At 46.8% G+C, this 19960-nt stretch overlaps 1 protein-coding gene across 1 annotated transcript in view; it reads left to right on the forward strand.

The window, feature by feature from the left end:
- The window catches only part of AP1G1 (adaptor related protein complex 1 subunit gamma 1), a 99779-nt gene that overhangs the window by 4004 nt on the left and 75815 nt on the right, over window positions 1-19960 (forward strand). Inside the window, exon 2 of the mRNA XM_077830860.1 lies at window positions 15976-16179. Within this exon, the coding sequence (XP_077686986.1) occupies window positions 15979-16179 (201 nt within the window). The 5' untranslated portion in view covers window positions 15976-15978. The remainder of the gene's footprint in view (window positions 1-15975; window positions 16180-19960) is intronic.

A 19960-nucleotide genomic window follows, 5' to 3' on the forward strand; every position in this document is an offset into this window, starting at 1 on the left:
TAAAGGATTCTGGGGTCTGTTTTGAAATTAAAAGGGTTAGTCTGCATATAGCTGAGCAGGAAACAGGCCACTCCACTGTCTTATAAATTAACTGGTTGGGAGGTCAGAAGTAGATGAAAACAGTAGAGGTGGCATGGTCTGTGGCGACTAGAGCATGCCAGTGGGAGCCAGGATTTTTGGAGTTCTAATGCTGTCTTTTCCCCTGATTTGTTGTGTAGCCTTGGACAAATTGCTTCCCCTCTCTGTTTCTCCCTTTCTCAACTTGTAAAATGTGGATAATATTTAGCTACTTGCCTTGTGGGGTGTTGTGAGGGTTAAGGACTATGTGTAATGGCAAAGTGTTACTATTATGGAAGGAAGACATGAGGAGGGTGACTGAGTATGTCTACACTACAGTTAAAAACCTATGCTTGGCCTGTGCCAGCTGACTAGGGCTCCTGGGGTGGTTTAATTGCAGTGTAGACTTCCAGGATTGAGCAGCGGGAATTCTGAGATCCTCCCACCCTGCAGGGTCCTAGAGCCCAGGCTTCAGCCTGAGCCCCGAAGTCTACACTGCAATGAAACAACCCTGCAAGCCCAAGTCAACTGGCATGGGCGAGCTGCAGGTGTCTAATTGCAGTGTAGACATACCCTCAAAGTACAAATACATCCTGCTCATCTTTGGAAATCCAAGTGAGAATTACAGTTTAATTTGATTGACATACAGTTGTGCATGAATGGGAACCATATCAAACTTCCCCACCCAGTGCCTCTAATCTGATATCTTCCTGGGGCTGGCATATGGTAGGGTTCAGCTGATGGCAGCAAGCAGAAATGAGAGGTAGGGCTGCATTCAGTTTAGCTAAAACTTAAGATTTATGCAAGTTAGAAATCACAGAGAAGTGGGGTCTCTTTTTTCACCCCCTACTTCTAGACAATGGGATTTTTCCCTGCAGAAGATGTCTGTGTTTTGTTCAATTTACTTGTAAATATTACTGGGGATGAGACTTCCACTTCCTTTCTTAGATTATTAAAGATCTTGCTTACAGAAATGTTTCCTGATATTTAACCATCTTCTTGTCCCATGTTATTCCCATGTGTGCAATCCAAAGTAGCATTGTCCCTTTTTGTTGCCATATCACATTTTAAACTCAGTTTTCTTTCCTTCCACTCTGGTCTCTTGGCACTGCTACTTTCCAAATTTCACCCTTCCATTAAATATTTGTTAAGATTTTCCCAAGAGAGATTAGCTGCTGGCTTTTCAGGCTGAATTCAATTTTTTATTTCCTGATCATTTTTCTTCTGGAAGACTTTTCATATTGCTTTTTCTTCTGTGATGCTAGCAACATTTCTCAGTTTAGTACCTTCTGTTAATCATAACATGCTGTTTACCTCTTTTCTGTATAAATATTGAAAAAAACTGGACTAAATACAGATCCCTGCTGTATTCTGTTAGATCTCTTCTATAACTTGATATGTTCATGTTGACAATCTACATTTACTGTCCTTGAGCCACTTTTCAAGCCATGTGGAAGTACACCTGTCCAAGACAGTTGGAATTCAGTAGTATTTAGTCAGACACTAAATTATTTCCCCTTATTGTAGTCTAGATATGTCTGCTCCATTCTTTGTACCCATCAAGGGCTTGATCCTATACCACTGAGGTATGGCAGAGTTATGCCATTGACTTCAATGAGAACTAGATCAGCCTCTGATTTTGTGTGTGTCAAAACAAAAAAAACTGGTTGGCTTGAGTGGTGCGGTTTGTTCTAGGTAATCACGGTGGGCCATTCAAATAATTGATTTTCAAAAGAAAAATCATTCATTTAAATCCCGGTGAGGTAATTTATTTGAAAATATGTGCTACTGGAATCTTAGATTATAAATTTGAATTAATTAAACTATAAACACTTTTTAAAAATGCCACTGCTGGTAGGGTGCCTTATTTGAATTTTAGAAAATGATCTGCAAAAACCAAAATATTGAAAATGAAGGCCCAGTCCTGCAAACACTTAAACAGGTACATAATTAAACTCTCACAAATAATCCCATTGACTTCAATGTGACTGACTACTCATGTGCTGTGAAGTGAAAGGTTGTTTAGACTTTCAATACATCAACATTAAGGGCTAAAATTGTATTTTTATTAAAAACAATTTCTTATTGGCAAACCAGCACAGGCTGGAGGGGTTAAGAACTGCAGTGACCACAGTCAGCCCTGCCTGCTACACCTGTAGTGCCTGTCAGGCCTGTAAGATCACCTGCTCTCACCTGGGGAGTGAAGCCTTGCTAAGCCAGCACCTGAGACTTGGTCTACACCAGAGGTTCGCAACCTTTTTCTTTTTGAGCCCCTCCCAACATGCTAGTAAAACCTCCGTAGCCCACAACTGGTTTTCTGTATATCCAGTAGATAAAAAGCCAGGACTGGCATTGGGGTAGCTAGCAGGGCAATTGCCTGGGGCCCCATGCCACAGAAGGCTGCACAAAGCTAAGTTGCTTTGGCTTAAGCTCCGCACGGCTTGGGGTTTCTGCCCTGAGTCCCAGTGAATCTAACGTCCGCCCTGCACTCTTCCTGGAAACCTGCTGGGGGGCCACGGACCCCTGGTTGAGAAACGTTGGTCTATACTTTATGTTGGTATAACTGTCGCTCCCAGATGTGGAAAATCCACACCACAAGCGATGACTTACCTATGCTGATGGGAGAAGCTCTCCCATCTGCATAGGTATCATCTTCACTAAGTGCTAGGGGTGCTGTAAGGGTAGACAAGCCCTGAGTAGGACTATGATGAATCAGAGCCTCCCTGGAGGGAAGGCATGCCTGACACCAGATTGCCTGGGTTTATCAGGGACCTGTCGGTGATTAAGACAGGCTGCAGGAAGAGGTGCCCCATCTGAGGGGAAGAGTGGGGTCTGAGCTGAGCCCAAAGGGTGGGTGGATGAATAACTTCACAGGGGCTGAGAGCTGACTCGCTTTGTTTTTGGCCTGTGGTTTTGGACCTGCTACCCCGGAAAGTGAAGTCTGAACCTGGCCAGTGGGCTGAGCCATAAGTAGGGCCCTACCAAATTAATGGCCGTGAAAATGCATCATGGACCGTGAAATCTGGTCTTTTGTATGCTTTTACTCTCTATTATACAGATTTCACAGGGGAGACCAGTGTTTCTCAAACAGGGGATCCTGACTCAAAAGGGAGTTGCAGAGGGGTTGGAAGGTTATTTTAGGGGGGTTGCTACCCTTACTTCTGTGCTGCCTTCAGAGCTGGGCGGCCAGAGAGCAGTGGCTGTTGGCCAGGCGCCCAGCTCTGAAGGCAGCGCCCTGCCAGCAGCAGCGCAGAAGTAAGAGTGGCAATACCATACTTCTGCCCTGCTGCCTTCAGAGCTGGGTGGCTGGAGAGTGGCGGCTGCTGACTGAGGGCCCAGCTCTGCAGGCAGCAGCGCAGAAGTAAGGGTGGCAATACTATATCATGCCATCCTTATTTCTGTGCTGCTGATGGCGACGGTTCTGCTTCACAGCTGAGCTTCTGGCCAGCAGCTGCCGCTCTCCAGCTGCCCGGGTCTGAAGGTAGCGCCGCTGCCAGCAGCAGCGCAGAAGTAAGGGTAGCAGTACCAGAACCCCCCTCCGCCCGATAACCTTGTGAAACACCCCCTCCCCCCCCAAACTCCTTTGTGGGTCAGGATCCCTACAGTTACAACACTGTGAAATCTCAGATTTAAATAGCTGAAATCATGAAATTTACAATTTAAAAAATCCAATGACTGACATTGACCAAAATGGACCATGAATTTGGTAGGGCCCTAGCCATAAGCTGCCAGAGCAGGCTGGATAGCATGTTGGGAAAGCTGCGGCAGAGTGGCTGCAGCAATGTGCCACACACAGTCTCTGTCACTTCAAGTGAGAATTGCTTCAGGTAACAGTGAAAGGTTGTTTAGACTTTCAATACGTCAACAAAGTTATTGTGAACTTTTATCTACACACAGACTTTCAAAAATAGGAGCCTAAACGCATATTTAGGAGCTGAAGTGATTTTTTTCAAAATGATTTAGGAACATAAGTCCTATTGGTTTCCGGCTGAAACCTGTAATGGAAGAATATACCTTTATTGAAGCAATTAAGCATTCTTGATTTGTGGAAGTTGACTATATTGGAAGGTAGTATTGGTTGCAAATATAGTTGGCTATTTGGTTATCAAAACTATGTTTGAGTTTTTGTTGGTCTCATAAGAAGAATGTTAATGAGGTCCTGAACTTTGAAACTGATGAGATCACATGGACAAGGGATTGAGATCCTGAGATGTAAGTGGGGTTGGGAGGTATTTTTGTTCCTCTAGATGGCACCAGGAAAGAGTAGGACAATGGATATGATAAGAGAGTAGTCCCTACAGGTCTTAATATCTAACCATCAGGACTGCTCTTGAAGGAAAGAAATTTGGGGTATGGGTGTATAATACAGGTGATCACTAATATGTACTGAACCGAGTTAAGTTAATAAGAGAGAATTAAAATCCCAAAAGATGAAATTGGGTTAAACAGAGCAGTCACAGAACATTTAGAAATGGGACTAATTATTTTGAAATAAATATAATTAAGACTATTGTAAAATAATTTTTTAAAGACGTTTGTGAAAAATATTAAAAAAACAGTTATGGGCAAAGGCTGCAAGCTAATCAAAGGGCAAACAGCCATGAGCAGAAAAGTACTGAGGGCTTGTCTGTATTGGGAAAATGCTTTGTATAACCAAGAAGACTTAGTCCAGAATGTGTCAAGAATGGTCACATTAAAATGGTGTTAGCTGGTTGTGGTTAACCCTAAGATCCCTGCTAGTCTTAACCACGGCCAGCTAATGTGTTTTTAAATGCAATTGTCCTCCACCCTAAGAGCTAAGTCAAGCTTACAAGGGTTATTTCACATGTTTTCTAATACGATGCATTTTCCCAGTGACTGTAGACATACGTTTAATTAGCCTTTCTGTCTTGGAGTAAGTGATCAGACAGTGGCCAGACAATTTTTTAGAGAACAATCACTCCCCACCCTGATCATTTTGCTCCTGGGAACAGAGGTTGTCTCATCCTTGTGCCTCCTGTGTTGCTACTGTGTTTGTATGTGGTGGGCCTGGTATCCCATCACAAGCCACTTGAAAGCATGAGAGTGACATGATCAGGTTGGGCAAGGAAGATCTTAATGGCTACCTAAGTTTCTTTGTGATCCAGGAGGGTGCTAGGTATGCCAGAGAAGTGCATAAACTGGAAATAGTGAAACTTTACTCCTCTTTATCTGACCGAAGCATAATGGCAGGACAGGGGAAGGCTTGGGTATATTTCTTCCAAGAAGGAGCATCAAAAGAACAGTCAGTTCAGTTTTACCTTCTCTGGATACTTTTCCTGTTCGCCTTAGTGTTTAATTGTACCCATAAACAAATTAATCTGCAGAAATATACCTAGTTGAGTAAATGAAGTCCTATGTAGATGACAGGTAAATGACTTGCAAGGTATTATTTGCCACTTGAAATTGGTGGGTCTGCTGCTCTCTAGGAATACCCCTTTTAAAAAACTCCGTTCTGCCTTTTCTTTGTCTTTACAGGTGCTCTCAAAATGCACATTCTTAGTCTGCAGATGCACTGCTTCATATGGTGAGCTAGTTAGTCTCATAAACTAAGCATAGTCAGTCCTTGGCTGGAAGCCATCCAAGGAAACTTGGGGTACATCTACACAGCAAAAAAACCCTCATGGCAGCGCGTTTCACAGCCCGGGTCAGCTGAATTGGGCGTGCTGCGATGATAAATACAGCTGTGTAGACATCTGGTCTAGCCTGGGCTCTGAGACCCTCGCCTTCTCTGGGTTTTGAAGCCCGGGCTCCAGCCTGAGCCTGTACATCTACACTGCTATTTTTAACCCCATAGCATGAGCTCTGCGAGTCTGAGTCTTGCTGCCGAGGGTCTTTTTTTTGCAGCATGGACATACCTATAGGGTTCTACTGAAAATGGTGTTGGTAATTCATTGTCAGTCTTTTCTCTGTCAGTACTGAGCTAGTGCTCCAGTATGGGAACTCTCTGGGGTTGGAGTACCAGTCTTTTAGATGAGATGTAAAATTGAGATTCTGAACGCACTGATTGTTAAAGATTGTAGCATTTTTTCCAAGTGTCATGGTTTTGATGCAGTTGATCTAGGCAAATTCCAGATTGCATCAATTCATTTTGTGTCTGTTTTCTTTGTGGTTTTAGATAAAGTATTTTAAGGCATATCAACACTACAATTTCAAGTCGACCTGTGTTAGGTTGGCTTACATCCACTGCAGTAGTTACTCCAGTGTAGCCATGAAATTGACAAAAATCACAGCCAGCAGCTGATGTAAGTAACCTGCAGTGTCTGCACTGACACGGCATCACCCTAACTACACTGATATAAGCCCTATGCCAGCGGTTCTCAGCCAGAGACCCGGAGCCCCTTGGGTGGCTGCCAGCAGGCTTCAGGGGGTCTGGCAAGCAGGGCTAGGGTTAGACTCCCTGGGGCCAGGGAAGAAAGCCAAAGCCGCGCTATGCAGTGCTGAAGCCTGGGGCCCTGAGCTTTACCACCTGGGGCTGAAGCAGAAGCCTGAGCAACTTAACTTTGTGTGGCCCCCTGTGGCGTGGGACCTCAGGCAGTTGCCCTGCTTGCTACCCCCTAACTCTGGCCCTGGCTTTTATATGCAGAAAACAGTTGTGGCACAGGCCTCAGAAAGGAAAAGGTTGAGAACTCCCACCCTATGCCTCTTGTGGAGGTGGTGGTATGCCTGTGTAATAGGACGCTTATATTGGCAGGAGCAAGACTGTAATGTGGACACTGACATAGTTAGGTTGACATAAGCTGCCTTATTTTGACCTAACTCTGTAGCATAGACCAAGTCTTACTTCCTGCTGTAAGTTGTTGGGTAGTGTTGCTTTGTGCTGTTAAACAGCGGCTGGCTTCTTGTATGATCAGTTAATCTTGTTAAAGCATTTTGGGATCTCTGGGGTTGGAAGGCATTATATGAATGTAAGATATTTAGTACAAGAAGCTTTCTGTTTAGGAGTCTGCTGTTACATTCTTGAGAATGTTGGCAGGACTTTTTCAGGTCGCACAAGTGTCATTATTAAGTGTAAGTCCTTCCCTCTGAACGTCCGGTGAGGGTACAGGCTCTAGCACAGAGGTGACTCATTACTAGGCATAGTAGGAGAGAAGAGGACAAATACTGCAGGAGTGGTGAACTATGGCACCAGTAGCATTGGGCAATCCACTTCCAGTGTTTGCAAAATCCACTTGCTAGTGGGGCATTGGAAACTTCCTTTGGTGAATGGTGGTGAGGAGAGGAAGGAACTAAACAATCAACTTCTGTAGACTCTAAGCTTTTTTTTTTTTAAAGCTACCATTTATGTTGGTAAAGAGCCTTCCATATGCAAAATGAATATTAATCAATGCTGTTTTTGATTCTGAAATCTGCAGACACCTCTAGTGCTTTTGCTGCAGCTTAGCTTTTGGCAAGCAGCAGATGGAAATTGATAATCTCTGGTTGGATTGGTGCTTGTCAGGACACAGGTGAAACTGACAAGAATCATGTTAGAGTGTTGTGAGAGGTAATGTGCACCAGCCTCTGTTAGTGAAAGACACACGCTTTCAAGCTTATACAGAGTTCTTCAGGTCTAGGAAAGCTACACTTGCAAGTTAGAGTGCATTAAAGCAGCCCTGGGTGTCCCAGCTCCCGATGTGTCCACACTGGGAAGGCACATAGAGCGCCTGGACTCTGCAGCTGGAAAGCTCCTGGTAATCCACCTCCACGAGAAGCATAAAGCTTGCTGCGCCCCGGCTGAAACGCCCAGGCGTCAGTGTGAACGAGGTGTTGCATTACTGTGCTGTGATTGGCCTCTGGAAATGTCCCATAATCCCCTGAAGTCAAATGGCCACTCTTTTCATTGTTTTGAAATCAGCTACAGGAATGTGGATATCCCCTTTCAAAGCACCGTTTGTGACAGCACGCATGCTTATCTGCTCTGGGACAAAGCAAGCCATTAGTATGGAATGCTGCTGTTGAGTGTGTATGAGAGACGGGGTGGAGGAGCAGGGTCTGCTGCTGCCTAAACTTGCAATACAGCATGCTGACACGCTCTCAGCACCCCAAAACACAGTCTCTCCCCCCACATACACACAACACATTCCCTGTCACACTCCACCCCTCCAGTTTGAAAAGCATGTTGCATCCACTTGCACACTGGGATAGCTACCACAATGCACTACTCTTTGTGGCGTTGCAAGAGCTGCTAATGTGGCCACGCCAGTGCACTTTCAGCTGACAGTGTAAACACATGGCAGCATTTTCCCTGCTGCGGTCTCTGAAGGCTGGTTTAACTCCCAGCGCTTTACATCTGCAAGTGTAGCCATGCCCTCAGTGTCACAGCTATATAGAAGGTTGGTGCAGATTGTTAAGCATAAGAAGTTAACATGTTGCAAGAGATGTTAAGGGTGAAGTAGGCAGTTAACACCTCTGCAGTCATAGGACAAAGGAGGCTTAGTGGGTTACAGATTGGTGCAGGGGACCATAAATCCAGTGACTGAGTCCATGATTTTTAGTGTCTCGCAAATTTATGAATTTAAGCCCCCAAGCTCATCTTTTGAAGGAGGTGTGCAGATTTCCTTTGAGGATGAGGACTAAGAGGTCAGATATGGAGTGATTGTTTTGTGAAAAGTATTTGCCCACGGGTGATGTAGTGTTTGTTCTTTTATTATTTTTCTGTGTGAGTTCATTTGAGTGCGTAGTGATTGGTTTCCACAACATAGTTGTTGGGGCATTTAGTGCATGGGGTTAGGTACCCAGCATGATAGTGTAATGGTGCGGGACTCACTCCTACGGCACCTCCTGCTGGTCATCCAGGGAATTAGCGTTTGCAGGCTCCGGCGCGCCCTCTGCAGGCCGGTGTCCAGCTTGCTGCTGGGCCCCTGAGTCCCTCCCTGACCCTGGTGCCCCTTTCATGCCAGGGTGCTGCCCCCTGCAGTACCTTGCACAGATCTGGGTCTCCCCTTCCCGGGCACCCCCCACCCTCTATCCCCACCTTGCCTCAGTATAGGGTTACTGCCAGTCACCATCTAGCCCCCGTTCACTGGGGCAGACTGCAGTATAATTGCCACTCATCACAAGCAAGAGGGGTTTGGACCTGCTGCCCCCTGCAACCCCAGTACCTATTTGGTCTTACTCTAGGCCTGCAGCCAGGGGGGTTTCCAGGCTGGAGCTCCTCTGGCCTTCCCCCAGCCCTGCTCCACCTTAAGTACCCAGGTATGCTCCCCAGCAGCCAGGCCCTTCTCCCTCTAAAGGCAGAGAGTGTGTGTTCTCCCTGGCTTCTGGCCCACTGCCCTCTTATAAAGGCCAGCTGGGCCTTAATTAAGCTGGCCACAGCTGTGGTCAGCTACTGACTCAGCTTCCCCCAGCTGTTCTCACTCTTCTTCCTTGCTGCAGCCCTCTCCAGGGCTGCTTTAGCCCTTTCAGGGCCAGAGCAGGGTAACCACCCTGCTATAGCTAAGTATGTGTAGGACCATGGATTTGGAAAGGTGTGCTGTGGGGAATACTGATCATTGTAGCAGTAGAGAGATATCTGTAGGTTTTAAGAATCATGTTAGTTTCACCTTGTTGCTGTATAGGAAAGCACTGCAGCTAGAGCAGAGATTCCAATGTTCCCTTATTTTCCATAACCCTAATTTGTACATGTAATTACAAAATTATTAATTCAGGCTTAAATCTACCAATTTTGCAAGAACGCACATTTTATATGAAAATGTGTGTCACGCCCCATCATTCAGGTCTGATGAACACACAAATAGCCGTGCAGGTGGCTGAGGTACAATAAGTGGAAATGTCATTCCTGGCAGAAGTCATAAGGGAGAAGAGAGGGGAAAACTGCAGGGGTATGTCAGAACAGGACTTTCACTTTGATGGATAGCCTTAGTCCTCAGGCTAGTCAGGTACACTTCTTAATCACTAGGTATGATGCACCGGGTATGACAGACTACAGGCGGAATGTACACTTTTTAATCTTTCTGTGGTACTTACATGCCCCTGGCACAGGCTGGATGGCCCTTTAAGACAAGCTAGGCCCAGTTTGGCTCGTGATCTAGCAGTTACCACTCAGCCTTACCCATGATCTAGCCACACAGAGGCAGTTAGTGGTTCCAGCTGGGTTAATGGAGTTAGAGACTGGCCTCGGGTGTGGAGGATTACTTAAGTAAAGCTTAAGAGAGAGCTCAGTCTAAGGGGAGAGACTGCTGAGAAGGCAGAACTTTAGGAAGGAGAACCCACAGGAAGCAGGATAGGCTCCTGTGGGGGGAGCCCTGAGATAGGGCCTGCAAAGATCAGGGAGATCCTTAAGGGAAGCTGCCAGAGTCCCTGGTAAAGGGAGGCAGCAGGGGAATCCTGCTGAAGAAGCAGCAAGATAAGAGAAGCTCTGCAGGGGCCAGGAAGCAGAGTGCTATATTGGAGCCTGGGAGGGGCAGAAGAATTATTAGTTTGGGCATTTGATTTGGATTTTCAGTTGGATCTTTTATAACCCTAGAAGGAGATTAAACTTGGTGACTTGGCCAACCCATGGAAGACCCCGTGAGAGGCAGACAACTAGTAGGGGGCACCAGAGGTGAGGACCTCTTGCAGCATTGCACCCTGACATAAGGGGGCACTATAGGTGGTGACAGGTTTCAGAGTAACAGCCGTGTTAGTCTGTATTCGCAAAAAGAAAAAGAGTACTTGTGGCACCTTAGAGACTAACCAATTTATTTGAGCATGAGCTTTCGTGAGCTACAGCTCACTTCATCGGATGCATCCTTTTCTTTTCCAAGTACTCCTTTTCTTTTTATAGGTGGTGAGTGTGGTACTTTAAAGACTGCCCTACAGTGATGGGGGTCTGTAATGTATTTTTCCTCATGACACTCCTGTGACATAGGGGAGTGCTGTTATCTCTATGGTGTAGATTTCAAGGCCAGAAGTGATCGTTGTGATCATCCAGTCTGACCTCCTGTGTAACATGGGCCAGAGAACTGCCCCACAATAATCCCTAGGGGAGATTTCTGAGAAAAACATCCAATCTTGATTTAAAAATTGTCAGTGATGGAGAATCCACCGCGACCCTCGATAAATTGGTCCACTGGATAATTACTTCTAACCATTACAGATTTATGCCTTATTTCCAGTCCGAGTTTGTCTAGCTTCAACTTCCAGCCATTGGATTGTTATACCTTCTTCTGCTAGACTGAAGAGCCTATTATTAAATATTTCTTCCACATGTAGGTATTTATAGACTGTAATCAAATCACCCCTTAACCATCTCTTTGTTAAAGCTCAATAGATTGACCTCCTTGAGTCTGTCACTATAAGGCAGATTTTCTGATCCTTTATTCATTCTTGTGGCTCTTCTCTGAACCCTCTCCATTTTATCAACATCCTTGAATTGTGGGCACCAGAGCTGGACGCAGAATTCCAGCAGAGTTGCACCAGTGCTAGATACAGAGGGGAACGGAGGGAAAGAGACACTAAGTGATTTGCCTGAGGTCACACATGGGGTCTGTGGCAGGGTAGGGAATTGAACCCAGGTCTTCCCAAGCGCCCTAATCACTGGACCATCCTGACACACCAGCTAAGGCAGGTCACATAGGAAATGGGGTGAAAGAAAATATAAGGAGTAGTAACAGTAAGATAATTACTTGAAGCTTTTTAACATCATAATGAGTAGACTTCTTGCTCCATATTTTTTTGCTATCCCGAGTCTCTCTTGCATACTGTTTCTTGCTCATTTACACAATACTGTTGTGTGGTGTTGAATTTGAAAGTCTCATTTGGATTTATTTTGTATTCGGAAACGAGCAGAAACACAGTGTCTTGCTTTATGTTCAAGAAGCACCCGAAGGTCTCAGTCAGGATCAGGGCTCAGATTTGCTATGCATTATATCTGACACACTCCTTGCCCTGACAAGTTTACAATCTAGCTTGAGACAAGATACGGTAAGTGGGTGATGGTAACAGTAGGATGGAAACGGGGAGTGAGAACCAGGTTAACAGTCACGGAGAGTGGGGTGGGGGGAGAGAAAACTTTTGTAGTGGTAAACTACCCATTTTTTTCATGCCTTGTGTGTATAAAAAGATCTTCTGTACTTTCCACAGTATGCATCCGATGAAGCGAGCTGTAGCTCACGAAAGCTTATGCTCAAATAAATTGGTTAGTCTCTAAGGTGCCACAAGTCCTCCTTTTCTTTTTGCGAATACAGACTAACACGGCTGTTACTCTGAAACCAGTCACAAGATTATGCAATTAGTCTAACAGTGTACAACAGAAAAGCTTGCACCATATTATTTTAACTATTTTACCTCTCATCTGCCTGTCTTTGTTACACTTGAATGGCTTTGGAGAAAAGTGGGTGAAAATCAGCAGGAATTATTGGGAGCATGTCACAGGTAACATTTCTGATGCTGTTGTGTGGGCATATGGTAGCCAGTCTATCCTGTGATATCTCTTGATTATATTCTCATGTTCTAGTTCTGTGTTGTCTTATAAAATTCACCTCCTATTCCTGCTTGAGTAACATGAATCTAGAAAGAGTAAAACTGCCTCTGAAGAGAAAATGAACATTGGACAGAATGAGAGCTGAACTTAGAGTAGTTCTGTAGCAAAATAACCCTCACTTAATTGTAATCCAAACTGTTACACAGGAGTTCCTAGTTGAGGAGTTCTAGAAAAATACAAAACCAAAGGAAAGTTTCAGAAGTCATAAGGAATAAATGTTTAAAGTGGCTTGTTTTTGGAGATCAGGAGGAAGGCAGTAGGAGAGAAGATGGGTGGGAAAGAGGAGATGTGTACAGAACATTTGGCTTTTCTGTGGGCTTGTTTAATTTGTGCATTAAGCAAAAGATTTGTCTAAAAATGAATTTAATAGATTTACTATTAGTTAAAAGATATGGAGTTGCAGTTCAAAGACTAAGGCCTTGTCTACACTGCCACTTACAGGGCTGAAACTGTTTTCGCTTAGGGGTGTGAAAAAACACCCCCCCGCCCCCCAAGCGATGCAAGTTTCAGCGCTCTAAAGTGCCGGTGTAGATAGTGCTACAGCGCCGGGAGCTCTTCCTCTCACGGAGGTGGGTTTGTTACAGCTCTCTCCCAGTGCTTGAGCCGCGACTACACAACCACGTTAAAGTACGTCAGCTCTGTAGACATAGTCAAAGTCTCATGGATAAATAAATAGTAGCTTTGTTTATAACTAAAGTGCCCTTCAGAATGCCCTCCTTTGGCAAATCTAGTGAGTCTGCTTTTTTGGGGCAGGAAGTTTGGAGAGTGTGATACAATCACAAATCCCGCCTGGGAAATAGTAAATGTCAGACGACATCTATTTGAAGATTGTTGTTGTATTTCATAACTGAACAAAAACTAGAAGTATCTTCATAGTCTTTAGACAGATGTTGGATAAGCTATCTAGCCATTCTTGGATTGCTAGATTTTTTTTTTAACAGTAGCTTTCCTGCACACATCATAACCACAACAAACCAGAAAGTAATCTATAGATTTTGTCCATTGCCTCTTGGTGTGAATGTTATATTTATAACAGCATAAACAAACTATACTAAAAGTGGTTAATATTATGAAGGTTGCCTTCAAAACTTTAATTCAGCCCCCTTGTATGTGTGCATTTTAGGCCTGTTCGACACTGAAAATTTACATTGGCATAGCTATGTCTGTCAGGAGTGTGAATAATCCACACCTCTGAGAGATATAGCTATGCTGACCTAACCCCTGATGTAGACAGTGATAGGTTGACAGAAGAATTAGGTAGACAGTGGTAGGTTGACCTAGCCTCTTGGGAAGGTGGATTACCTATGCAGAGGGGAGAACCACTCCTGTTGGTGTAGGTAGTGTCTACGCAGTGGTCTACAAAAAGTGATCTTGTGTGTAAAAAGATTGAATTTAAGATCAACCCAGGATCTACCCCTTCCCTGAGGCCCTGCCCTGTTCACTCCATTCCCCCCTCGCTCTCCCCCACCCTCGCTCACTTTCACTGCCATGGGGCAGGGGGTTGGGGTGTGGGAGGGGGCGCAGGCTCTGGGCTAGGGCCGAGGGGTTTGGAGTGTGGGAGGGGGCGCCAGGCTGAGCCTGGGACAAGGGGTTGGGGTGCAAGAGTGAAGAGTGAAAGCTCTGGGAGAGAGTTTGGGTGCAGGAGGGGGCTCGGGGCTGGGGCAGGGGATTGGGGTGCAGGAGAGGGTGAGGTGGTGTGGGTTCTGGGAGGGAGTTTGGGTTCAGGATGGGGCTCCGGGCTGGGGCAGGGGATTGGGGTGTGGGCTCTGAGAGGGAGGCGCTTACCAGAGGTGGCTCCTAGTCGGCAGCGCAGTGGGGCCGAGACAGGCTGCTTGCAGGGCCATCCCTACCCAAACACAAAGTACGCAGCTGCGTGGGGCACCAAATTTCCTGGTGCCCTGCAAAGCTGCGTGCTGCTCCAGCCCCTGCTCCGCCCCAGCCCCGCTTCTTCCCTTTCCACTCCACTCCTGCTCTGCCCCAGCCCTGTCCCCACACCACCCCTTCCCCAAAGCCCCTGCCCTGCTCTGCCCCAGCCCTGACCCCACTCTCCCGAGGACTGCAGCAGGGCTGGGCCTGCACTCACTGGTGGTGGGAAGTGCAGCTACCCAGCCCCAGCCATGCCACTGGTGAGTGCTGGGGGGCGGTTCCCCCCTGCCCCTGAGCCAGACCCCCCCGCAGGGGAGCTGCGTAGGGCCCCAGAGTAGCTAGGGACAGCCCTGGCTGCTTGCCTGCCCAGGCCCCATGCCACCCCCGGAAGCGGCTGGCTGCTGGCACGTCTCTGCACCTCCTGGGGGGAAGGGGGGCAGCGGGTCTCCATGTACTGCCTGCAAGCACCGCCCCTGCAGCTCCCATTGGCCAGTGAGCTGTGGGGGCGGTGCTGGGGGCGGGGGTAGCGCATGGAGCAGCCTCCACCTCTTCCCCAGGGGCTGCAGATGCGTGCCAGCAGCCAGCCGCTTCTGGGAGTAATGTGGGGCCAGGGCAGGCACGCAGCCTGCCTCAGCCCCACTGCGCCATCATACTTTTAGCGGCCAGAGATCGCAATGGACTGACAGATGCTCCAGGATCAACCAGTTGATCATGATGGTCTGGCTGGTGACCACTGGTCTACAGTGAAGCGCTATGGTGGTGCAGCAGCAGTGCCATTGTAGCATTTGTAGACATACCCTTAGACTTCTGTTTTTCCCACAGAACCCTGCCTTACTTGATGCACAGAAAGTACTGCGCTCAGAGAATGAATCGGGGTTGTGTAATGAAGGAGGGTGTTCTTGTAGGTCACCTGTCTCACTTGCTGTAGTAGCTGAAAGATGTAGAGAGGATGAAGCAAGGGACTGCAGGAAGAGAGAGGATGGTTTTATGTTTAAAGCAGTTGAAATACCACCCAGGAGAACTGGGTTCTATCCCTTGCTCTGGTATAGACATGCTGTGTGATACTGGGCATGTTGCTGAAAGCAGCGTTTTGACAGGTATCCAGATGTTCCTCATCTTCTGGGTGCCTAGCTTGAGTCATCTGGGCTCTGATGTTCCGAGTACTCACAACTGGTCCCTGGAGCAGTGATTTTCTAATCGTGGGTCTCGACCCCGAACTGGGTCGTGTTGGCTCTGGTCAGCACTGCTGACCAGGCCATTAAAAGTCCCATCGGCGGTGCTGCCCGGCTAAGGCAGGCTAGTCCCTATCTTTTCTGACATTGCGCTGTGCCTTGGAAGCGGCCAGCAGTGGGTCTGGCTCCTAGGCAGGGGGGCCATGGGGCTCCCCCGAGCACCGACTCCACTGTGTGGGGCGGTGCCTGAGGGCGAGAGCTTGTGCATCTCTGCCTAGGTGCCAGACCCTCCATAATCCATAGCCATAGGGCAAGGAGGAAAACTCTTTTCCATATTGAAAGCTGTGAAGGCTGTGAAGTTTCTTTTTGTTGTGGAGGTTTTACACATGCATTTTTTTTTTTCCTCCCCTTTCCCAGAGGATGCCAGCCCCCATCAGACTGCGGGAGCTGATCCGGACCATCCGGACAGCACGAACCCAAGCAGAAGAGCGTGAAATGATTCAGAAAGAATGTGCTGCCATCCGGTCATCCTTCAGAGAAGAGGATAATACATACCGCTGCCGGAACGTGGCAAAACTACTGTACATGCACATGTTGGGCTATCCTGCGCATTTTGGACAGGTAGGGTTGGCTGGAATTTAGCTCCAATTCCTGTTGTCTTCTGTTAAAGATGATTTAGTAGCTTTTGGAGTCTGTCTTGGTTTGTTTTCTTCTGAATCTGGGCAAGTTTGTTCTGCCCATGTTAGTGGTATACATTCTAATTGGAATCTGTCCACCTTTAGTCAAGGCTTATATAAAAATGTCCTGAATTTCATGAAAATGTCCAGCCTGCAGTACTGTCTGGTAACTGGGTATGGTGATTGCTGTGCAATAGTTGTTCTCAAACTGTATTAAGGAAACATAGGAATTTCCAGACTGGATCAGACCAGTAGTCCGTCTAGCACAATATTTTCTCTGATGGTGGCAAGTACCAGCGGAAGGGATATGAAACCCCATAATCAACAAATAGGCACTCATCTGCTTATATAGGAAGTTTCATCATAACCCCAGGCAGGTAGTAGGTGGTTTGTGCCCTGAAACAGAAACACTGTTACACTTTTATTCTAGCTAGTATGACTGAGAGAATATTTTATTTACCACATACATGTCTAATTCATTTTTTAATTACCCTAAGGCCTCGGCTTCTGTCTAGCGGCAGTGAGTTCCACTGGTTAACTATGGGCTGGATGGGGGTGCGGTGTGTGAGAGAGAATGGAAGGGGGGAAGTTCTTGTTCATAGAATATCAGGGTTGGAAGGGACCTCAGGAGGTCATCTAGTCCAACCCCCTGCTCAAAGCAGGACCCATCCCCAACTAAATCATCCCAGCCAGGGCTTTGTCAAGCCTGACCTTAAAATTATTTAAGGAAGGAGATTCCGCCACCTCCCTAGGTAACGCATTCCAGTGTTTCACCACCCTCCTAGTGAAAAAGTTTTTCCTAATATCCAACCTAAACCTCCCCCACTGCAACTTGAGACCATTACTCTTTGTTCTGTCATCAGCTACCACTGAGAACAGTCTAGAGCCATCCTCTTTGGAACCCCTTTTCAGGGAGTTGAAAGCAGCTATCAAATCCCCCCTCATTCTTCTCTTCTGCAGACTAAACAATCCCAGTTCCCTCAGCCTCTCCTCATAAGTCATGTGTTCCAATCCCCTAATCATTTTTGTTGCCCTCTGCTGGACGTTTTCCAATTTTTCCACATCCTTCTTGTGGTGTGGGGCCCAAAACAGGACACAGTACTCCAGATGAGGCCTCACCAATGTCGAATAGAGGGGGACGATCACGTCCCTCTATTTGCTGGCAATGCCCCTACCTATACATCCCAAAATGCCATTGGCCTTCCTGGCAACAAGGGCACGCTGTTGACTCATATCCAGCTTCTCGTCCACTGTCACCCCTAGGTCCTTTTCTGCAGAACTGCTGCTGAGCCATTCAGTCCCTAGTCTGTAATGGTGCATGGGATTCTTCCGTCCTAAGTGCAGGACTCTGCACTTGTCCTTGTTGAACCTCATCAGATTTCTTTTGGCCCAATCCTCTAATTTGTCGAAGGCCCTCTGAATCCTATCCCTACCCTCCAGCGTATCTACCTCTCCTCCCAGTTTAGTGTCATCTGCAAACTTGCTGAGGGTGCAATCCACACCATCTTCCAGATCATTTATGGAAATATTGAACAAAACCGGCCTCAGGACTGACCCTTGGGGCACTCCACTTGATACCGGCTGCCAACTAGACATGGAGCCATTGATCACTACCCGTTGAGCCCGACAGTCTAGCCAACTTTCTATCCACCTTATAGTCCATTCATCCAGCCCATACTTCTTTAACTTGCTGGCAAGAATACTGTGGGAGACCGTGTCAAAAGCTTTGCTAAAGTCAAGGAACAACATGTCCACCGCTTTCCCCTCATCCACAGAGCCAGTTATCTCGTCATAGAAGGCAATTAGATTAGTCAGGCATGACTTGCCCTTGGTGAATCCATGCTGCCTGTTCCTGATCACTTGCCTCTCCTCTATGTGCTTCAGAATTGATTCCTTGAGGACCTGCTCCATGATTTTTCCAGGGACTGAGGTGATGCTGGCTGGCCTGTAGTTCCCAGGATCCTCCTTCTTCCCTTTTTTAAAGATGGGCACTATATTAGCCTTTTTCCAGTTGTCCGGGACTTCCCCCGATCGCCATGAGTTTTCAAAGATAAAGGCCAATGGCTCTGCAATCACATCTGCAAACTCCTTTAGCATTCTCGGATGCAGCGTATCCGGCCCCATGGACTTGTGCTCCTCCAGCTTTTCTAAATAGTCCCGAACCACTTCTTTCTACAGAACACTTCTGGTTGGAGCTGTTGCTTAATCATTGTGACACAATCATGTTGCCATAAAGCTTCTTGTTGATTGTAGCTCAGCCTAGGCCTCTAATGCTTGCAGAGACTTTCCTGACATAACTACATTTCAAAAACCAAGGCATATTGGTGGAACTCTTGAGGCTGCTTCATGTCTCTGGTGTGAACTCATCCTTGATCAAATTTGCAGACACCCCGTGTGGCTGGTGTAGTAAATGCATTCAAGCAGAACCAAATTCCAGAGTGCCCTGATGTTGTTAGACAGGTTGGAGGCTGCAGAAGTGAGCTCAAACTGTTCTACTACACATAAAATTATCCATCCTGTAGCTGGGTCATTCATTTCCTCTCGCAAGATAGAGGGCTGTATCAAGCAGTTGCAGCCATTCTATCAGAACAAGTTTATTTACATCTTGTCCCATTCATACCCTCTTAATATTGATACTGCATGTAACCAAGCACTTTGGTTAAACTGTGAAATTCATTGCCACAGGAAGTCATTCAGGCTGAGAACTTAACAAAATTCAAAAAGGGGTTGGATATCTGTATAGATATCAAGAAAATCCAAAGTCTATAATTTAATGAGAAATTTTGAAAGGGATATTAAACTTTATTGGGCTCAGTGCAGCAGTAACTAGATGAAATTCTCTGGCCTGTAATATGCAAAAAGTCAGACTAAATGATCTTATGGTCCATCTGATGTTAAAACCTATTAACCTTGTGCTTCAAGACTTAAGCCAATTTCTAACTACAGCATAAAAGACCAGGATAGGATCTATGTAGGAGGAAGCAAAGGTGCCAACTTTGTACTGTGTCGGGGGGTGCTCAACCTCCTGCTCGGCCCCAAACTCTGTCCCCACTCCAGCCCTTTCTTCAAGGACCCACCTTGGGCCTACTTCTTCCTGCCCCATTCCACCCCCTCCCCCAAACATGCCCCGCCCTCGCTCCTCCCCCTCCCCCTCAGTGCCTCCTGAACGCCACGGAACAGCTGATACGCTGCAGGTTGGATGTGCTAGGAGGGAGGGGGAGATGCTGATCAGCAGGGCCAGGGGCGGGAAGAACTGATTGCGGGCCTGCAGCACCCACCTTTTTTTTTCCCTGTGGGTGCTCCAGCTCTGGTGCACCCATGGAGTTGGCGCCTGTGGGGGGAAGGTTACTGTCTATTGTGGAGTTCTTGCACCTTTCTCTGAAGCACATAGTTCTGGTCACGATCCGACAGAGGATAATGGATTAAATGAATCTTGGGTCTGATCCAGTGTGGCAATTCTTATGTCCCTGTGGTTGCTACAGGAAAAGGGTGGGGCCAGTAAGCTGGGAGGGGAGATTTCCACAGGAGGCTCTCAGGGTCAGTAGTAGGCAAAGCTTTGACCACTCTGCTCTTTAGAGAACTGGGAGTTACATTGCAAAGTGCTGGCTCTATGAAGGAGGTGTTCTCCACTCTTTGGCCTGCAGATGGCAAGTGAAGGGTGCTCCTGCTTTGTGTCAGGATTAGGGAACTGCTTAAAAAATGTACTGCCCAACAGTGGAATCCTC

This window comes from Eretmochelys imbricata, chromosome 12, assembly GCF_965152235.1.
Source record: "Eretmochelys imbricata isolate rEreImb1 chromosome 12, rEreImb1.hap1, whole genome shotgun sequence".
In the NCBI taxonomy this organism is placed as follows: domain Eukaryota; kingdom Metazoa; phylum Chordata; order Testudines; family Cheloniidae; genus Eretmochelys; species Eretmochelys imbricata.